Source organism: Eublepharis macularius, chromosome 1 (genome assembly GCF_028583425.1).
Source record: "Eublepharis macularius isolate TG4126 chromosome 1, MPM_Emac_v1.0, whole genome shotgun sequence".
Lineage (NCBI taxonomy): Eukaryota > Metazoa > Chordata > Lepidosauria > Squamata > Eublepharidae > Eublepharis > Eublepharis macularius.
Genome location: NC_072790.1, coordinates 1,855,400 through 1,862,142, shown reverse-complemented (window position 1 = coordinate 1,862,142; position 6,743 = coordinate 1,855,400). Strand labels below are relative to the sequence as shown.

Genomic DNA, 6,743 nt, shown 5'->3' with positions numbered 1-6,743 from the left:
AGATTTTGGAAAGACTGGTAAATAAAACCAGAGGTTCCCTGTGGACTTCTGCAGTTTTTTCAAAGTGCTGGAATGTTGTCTTTGCCCCCTCCCCGTGGCCAGGGATGCTTATCCCTGCTGCCGAGTCTTGGTGTTTCTATGAAAGAGAACCATTTTTCTGTCTGCCTTTCATTTAAGCCAGGGCCCTGTAAGAGAGGGCTGAGGAAGAAAATGTCACGCGCTGTTTGTCGGCTGTTCTTTCTACTCTGTCTTGGATCTACTTTCTCTACCATCAGGGGGATTTTTATGGACAAACTTTCCAGAAAGAAGCTCTGTGCCGATGAAGACTGTGTGTGTAAGTCTGTTTTTAATTGATTGTGGCGGGCACAAGTAGTGTATGAAAGTAATATCTAGAATCTCTGAGATATCCAATGATAAACTTCAGCTGTTGTGTACCATGTCCCAACGTTAACGATTTTTTAAAAAATAGAATGATAGTTGTTGCAAAAATTTCAGGCACTCTGTACTCTAGCTATAGTTGAATGGCATTTGAGAGAACTCGGTGTCTTGCTTTTTGGTTTGGCATTTATTTTACTCCTTTATTAAAACATTTCCACCTTGCTTTTCCTCTTGGTTCAAGGCATTTCCCAAGATATACCAGGGTGTCCTCCCTGCAGGCTGCCCTGCCTGCCCTCTTTTCACCCTCCGCCTGTCTCTCTTTCCCTGCCAGATGCCATCTCCCTTGCAAGAGCAGAAGACGATTACAACGCACCAGACTGCAGATTCATTAATATCCGGAAGGGGCAACTGATCTATGTTTATTCGAAGCTAGTGAAAGAGAAAAAAGCAGGAGAATTCTGGTCTGGAAGTGTAAGGTCTTCAGCATACAAACAGCCTGCTATCTGTGCTTGGCTTCAATGCCTGCAATGTTGAGAAACTGGGATGATGAGTATTCTTTGCAAGCCAGGGGACAGATTCTCAGCCCTACCTCTCCCCACAACTAGTTACGTGCCTGGAGCACCGCTTTCCTTCTCCAGCTAGATGTTTACAGGGGGAGAAGTGGAGGTGGGAAGCTCCTTTCCATAAAAAGCAGTGATTCAGAGCCAAGCTACAAGTGACGCCTGACACAGGTTGGACGCTTGTCAGCTTCCCTCAAGTTTTGACGGGAAATGTAGGCGTCCTGGTTTTACAGCTTGGCTCTCCATTACAGCTGCAAGACCAGGATGCCTACATTTCCCATCAAAACTTGAGGGAAGCTGACAAGTGTCCAACCGGTGTCAGCCGTCACTTGTAGCTTGGCTCTCGGTGGGCAGGTCCATTCTGGCCTCTTCCTCCTCCCCATGCATTCTGAAGAGGGTCTGGAGGAAGGCTGAGTAGCTGTTGGCCAAAAGGGAGAGTTTTCCAATAAAGTTCTCCAAGGTGGGGTTGGAATGAAGCATTGAGATTGAGAAAGAAAGCAGCCCTAGGTCACTTCTGCCATAATGCTAAGCCATGGCTTGTTTTGCTCACACGTGATTACTGAAATCTTGCGGTACGGAGACGAAGGCTGGCTTTGTTGCCTTTATCCTGTAGCTCAGGAGGAGTGAATCAGGATGGCTCTGAGAAACAAATCTGGGTTCCAGCTTGGATCCAAAGGAAGGGCTTCTCCAAGTGGAAGGATTCCTACCCACAGAGTATGAAACCCCTCCCCCCTCCCCCACATCCTGCTGCAGCTAGGGATGCCAAGCAGGGCCTGGTAACTGGTAGACGGGGGTGGCTGTCATCGTTGTCCCTGACACGATGACGCAGGTTTTGGCATGACCTGGAAGTGAGGTCATCCGGCTGGGGGCGATACCCTAGAATTTGCCAGAGTTTGGGCCAATTGCCTGCATGTTGCTCCCAGCACGATGATGTCACTTCCGGGCTATGATGCAAGTTGCCTCATCACACCGGAGGCGATGATCGTGCCCTCCCATTTTGCTGGCCACTTCCCTCCCACTGCCCAATTGAGCGGCAGTGATGGCAGGCGGCAGCTCTCCCGCCATAAGCAGGAATCGGTAAGCCCAGCTGCAGCCCCAAATGCCCCTCCCCAAAAGCAGCATTTCAGGGGGCTTTGGGGGCTGCGGCTGAGGGTAGGGCAGGAAAAACTCACTTCCTTAAGGCATATCCTGCTTGCTCCGCTGGATCCAGCCCAGGAAGCTGGCATTAGTATATCACACGAAACCACAGTTAAGACTTAAACAAACCTCCAAGCCAGCATTTTGACTCCGGGTTTAATGGCCACGCCCCCCCTAACCACAGTTAATGCGGTGGCCCGATGTGTCAATCATGCTGGGCGTTGGTTTAAAGTCGGTTTCGTGCTACGGCCGAACGAAGGCATTGCCTTTTGAAAACACCGAAATGTGTATTGCACAAAGCCATTAGGCAGCAGCGAGGCAGGAGGCAAAAAGACAGCAAACACGGAATACATGTATACATTTAGGTAAGCAATTATGGAAGCTATAACTTTGTTTTGTTAGTTAACCTTTATTGAAGTGACTAGAACAAAATTTTTCTAGCAATGTTACTACTGATTTGAGGTACGTGCAGCTGTTGAGTAGCAGCTGAAATAAAGTGTTGACGCTGACCATTTCTCAAAAAGGAAGATATTTCTTTGCACCTTCAGTGTTCCCCCTTCTAAACAAACATCCCCACTCACAAGGCATTTTAGCAAAGGAAAAAGGATAATTTCTCTGACCCCTTTTCCATTGTCCCAAAGAAGCTTGCATTGGGAACAAGGAGCAGTGGCAAGCCTTGCTCTCCAAAAAGACGCCCAGCCTTAGTTGCACTCTGGAGAATGGGGGCCGTGCTTAATTCTGGCTTTTGTTTGCTGCAACCTGGAAGGTTTACAATGAGCAATATGAGGACCAGATGGGCACCGTTGGTTATTTCCCCAGGACTTTGGTTACGGAACAACACGTCTATCGGGAAGCGAACAAGACTATTCCCACAAAGGTAAGAGGTGATCGGTCGTGTCCTACCATCTTTTGAACTGGATGCAGGCCTGGCTGGTGTTTTGCCAAAGCCTCTTGGCCTGTAACCATAGCAGTGGTGAAGCCGATGGGCTGGTTTTCAAAGGAAGAGGGCTGCTAAGCGAACTGAGTGATGCGTTTGCTTCCCTGAAAGCGTTGAATAAGCCTCGTGTCAGATTTTGCTTAGCTCTGGCCTGGCATGTGCTGAAAGCGACCCTCTTCTGGGCACAAGGGGCCCACTGTGTGCTTTTTGGCCAGGCTGCCGCCTGTGGCTAGTAGCTGTCCCCCCCCCCCCCCGAGCTGGGCTACGCACCAAATTCTTAGCATCTGCCTTCTTAGTTCCTTCCTCCTTAGGAAGCAGAGGTGTTTGCAGATAACGTCTGTGGTACTGAGAGCAGCAGTTTCCCCCATGCATAACTCCAGGCTGCTTTGCACTGAGGAGATCAACTTTGCCAGGGCAGCAACACTTCAGGTTGCAAGCGGGGATGCGCGGGACGGAATGCTCTAAAAACCGATCCGGTCGCATCGGAAGCTTGCATATAGGGGGGAAAGGGGAGGGGCCCTAGGGTGCCAAAGCTTCTGTGTGGACGGGGATTTCTTCGTAGAGGAGAGCAGCCACGGGGAGCCCGAAACAGTGTGATGATGCAGGCACAGGTTGGCAGACCCCTTCAGTGAGGAGGAGGCTCCAGCTTCCAAACTGATGCCTGCCGTTAAAAACCCTCTTTAGGAATTTCATGGCTTGTTTCCGATGTCTCCAAAATAACATCTCAAAAGCTGTTACAAAATGGAAGAGCAGCAGCTTAAAATGTGCTCCATCCATCTTTGTCTCATAAGACTGCGATCCAGCAGCTACATCAGAAGCACAAGGTTGCCAAACTCCAGGGGGGGCCTGGAGATCTGGAATTCCGACTGACCTCCAGACGACAGAGGTCAGTTCCCTTGGGGGAAGCGCCAGCTCGTGGCATGATGCCTTGCTGGTGTCCCTCCCCAGGCTCCCCCTTGAAATCTTCAGGCATTTTCCAACCCCAAGTCGGCAGGCCTAGTTGTGCATAGGGTCGCCCACGGGCCTAGAGAAAAGGGTCCTGTCCCTTTAACAGAGGCTTAAAGGGATATTGGCTGATTCCGCACACGCTGGATAATGCACTTTATCAGTCGTTTGAGGTGGATTTTTTGTTCTGCACACAAAAAAATCTGTTCCAAATGATCTATAAAGAGGATTGGAAGTGCATTATCCAACATGTGCGGAATCACCCATTGTTTGCCACGTGATGTCATTTGCTTCCATGCCATGAAAATCTTCAACTGCTCCATCCCACACATTAAGAGCCCATTAAAGGTTCAGGACATTTTCCTCCAAGTCAGCTGACAGCCCAAGCTGTGGGCCACAAGGGGGCCTTTTGAGAGCGGTCCTGAGTTGCTCGGCTGTTTCTTGACTTTGGGAGCTGATATTTGGGCGGGGGTGGGGAGTCGCCCTGATATAATAGCAAAGTTGGGTCTCTGGACACATCTTCACAGATCCAGAGGAGTTAGCCGTGTTAGTCTGTAGTAGCAAAATAGAAAAGAGTCCAGTAGCACCTCTAAGACGAACCAACTTTACTGTAGCATAAGCTTTCGAGAATCAAGTCCACGGTGGGCCTCTTATCAGCGCATCTAATTTCGAGACCCCTTTTTTAAAAAAAGGTAGAATTATGTTCCAATTACTTTACTATATTTTCTCAAATGAAAATACAGTTGCCAACCTCAGGTTGTGGCTGGAGATCTTCCAGAACTACAACTATCTCTAGGGGACAGAGATCAGTTCCCCTCTAGAAAATGGCTACTTTGGGGGATGCATTCTATGACTTTATATACCACTGAAGTCACACACACCCCCAGCACCCCCCCCACCAAATCTCCAGGCCTGTCTCGACCTGAAGTTAGCAACACTAAAGGCAAGACGACATTTTTCCAGGTATGCCATTAAAAGGGGGGTGGGGCGTCATCTTATATTTGCATGGAAGTTACAGCTACATCCAATAAATTTTGTATGTTAGTGTAACATTTTTTTAAAAAATAATTTTTATTGGATGAGGCAATATACAATAATTGATTAATACATTAAACTTATCTAAATTAACCCTTCTACATAGATATATACCCCACCCCCTCCCCCTTTTCTTTGTTGACTTCCAACAACACTCGAACCCCCCCCCCCCCGTTTATTCATAGCTATTATTATTACACTATATTGCTATCATTTTTACCAAGTGTAACATTTTTAGGAGGTGTCTTCAAGGTCATCTTCTTTTGAATAACTACAGCCCTGTTGTCAAATGAATACATTTTGCTATTCCCGTCTAATGTTGCATCCTGCAGGTTATCGACTTCTTCTGTGACTAAAACCTTCTGAGTCAACAAATAGAAGAGCGCCGGAATGAGGAATGGCTTAAAACAACTTTAATATGAAGAGCAACTGAGCCATGTTATACAGCTGTTTAGAAGATTCTTGTTCTAGAAAAAACTAAGGTCATGTGATCTTAGGTCGAGTCCACAAACTACCAATTCCTTAATATAAGGGAATGTGTCTGAATTATAAGTTCTGTCCCAACTGTGGCCACCTACCAGGATCTTAGAGAGAAATCCAGAAACTGAGCAAAAGACAGACGTTCTTTCTGTATTTCCTAGGCATCTACAATACAGTTTCTTTACTAAACAGCTTTGTTATCTAAAGAGAAAAAAATAAAAATAATAATCATATGTAAATTTTTATTTTCTTTGCTGTGTTTGATATTTGCCCCAGTGACAAATGTTGTTGCTTTTTCAAAAGATAGTGTTCTCTCTGTTTTAGAGCAATGCCTGTTTGACATTTTAGATAACACTCTCATTGTTTTGTGCCAGGGCTTTTTTTCTGGGAAAAGAGGTGGTGGAACTCAGTGGGTTGCCCTTGGAGAAAATGGTCACATGGCTGGTGGCCCCGCCCCCTGATCTCCAGACAGAGGAGTGTTTAGATCGCCCTCCGTGCCATGTGTGGAGGGCAATCTCAACTCCCCTCTGTCTAGAGATCAGGGGGCGGGGCCACCGGCCATGTGACCATTTTCAAGAGGTTCCGGAACTCCATTCCACCGTGTTCCTGCTGAAAAAAAGCCCTGCTTTGTGCTAACCTCTACTTTGGCTACCTGCTTGGGCCGTTCTTTCTTGATGCCTTCCTTCTTGCTACATAAGAAGAGGAAGGGGAAAGTTATTTTGTGAGACCAAGTATAGCATCTACCTCTGTGGATCACTTTCATATCAAAGCAGCCATAAACTGTGTGAAATAATTTCAGTAACTACATATATTGTAGAAAGCACAAGTGTATGTAGAGCATTGGCTTAAAATGGTGGCCCGTCAGTGTGCTAACACCAATTCGGGAAATTCCTGGAGATTCGGGTGTGGAGCTGTTAGCAATCAAACCCCTCCCGTCACTGAGGGACAGTTTACAGATGGAAAATCAGGAACACCCTTCCTCACTTATCATAAGCACATGGCACTGCCTGGCCTGAGATGAAACAAAATGGATGCCAGTCAAGTCAGAGGCAGGGAAGATATTTTAGAAGGACAGTTGGAGTGGCTGGCTGACTGACAGCCCCCTCCATACCCTGGAGAGATGCATAATTTAGTCCAGTGGCTCTCCCAAGAAACTCTTGACTAACCTGCTCAAAACCCAGCCCCTCGTCCATTTACCCTAACCTAGCTATGCTTTTTCACCAAGCCTTGTAGCTTTCCCCATCCAGAACTCACAGGGCCCTCAAGCACCA

General features: G+C 47.2%; 1 protein-coding gene across 1 annotated transcript; it reads left to right on the top strand.

The window, feature by feature from the left end:
- Positions 1-210: 210 nt before the first annotated feature.
- On the top strand, positions 211-5,681 carry LOC129342611 (otoraplin-like). The gene is made up of 4 exons (XM_054998463.1): positions 211-334; positions 710-849; positions 2,842-2,952; positions 5,325-5,681. The coding sequence occupies exons 1-4, from the start codon at positions 211-213 to the stop codon at positions 5,346-5,348; spliced, it is 399 nt and encodes a 132-aa protein (XP_054854438.1). The 3' UTR covers positions 5,349-5,681.
- The last annotated feature ends 1,062 nt before the right edge of the window (positions 5,682-6,743 follow it).

Bases quoted from the DNA above. Each gene is read 5' to 3' on its own strand.
- LOC129342611 (XM_054998463.1), top strand. From the start codon at position 211: ATGTCACGCGCTGTTTGTCGGCTGTTCTTTCTACTCTGTCTTGGATCT. The intron at 335-709 runs GTAAGTCTGTTT...TTTCCCTGCCAG, and splicing joins TGCCGATGAAGACTGTGTGT to ATGCCATCTCCCTTGCAAGA. The intron at 850-2,841 runs GTAAGGTCTTCA...GCAACCTGGAAG, and splicing joins GAGAATTCTGGTCTGGAAGT to GTTTACAATGAGCAATATGA.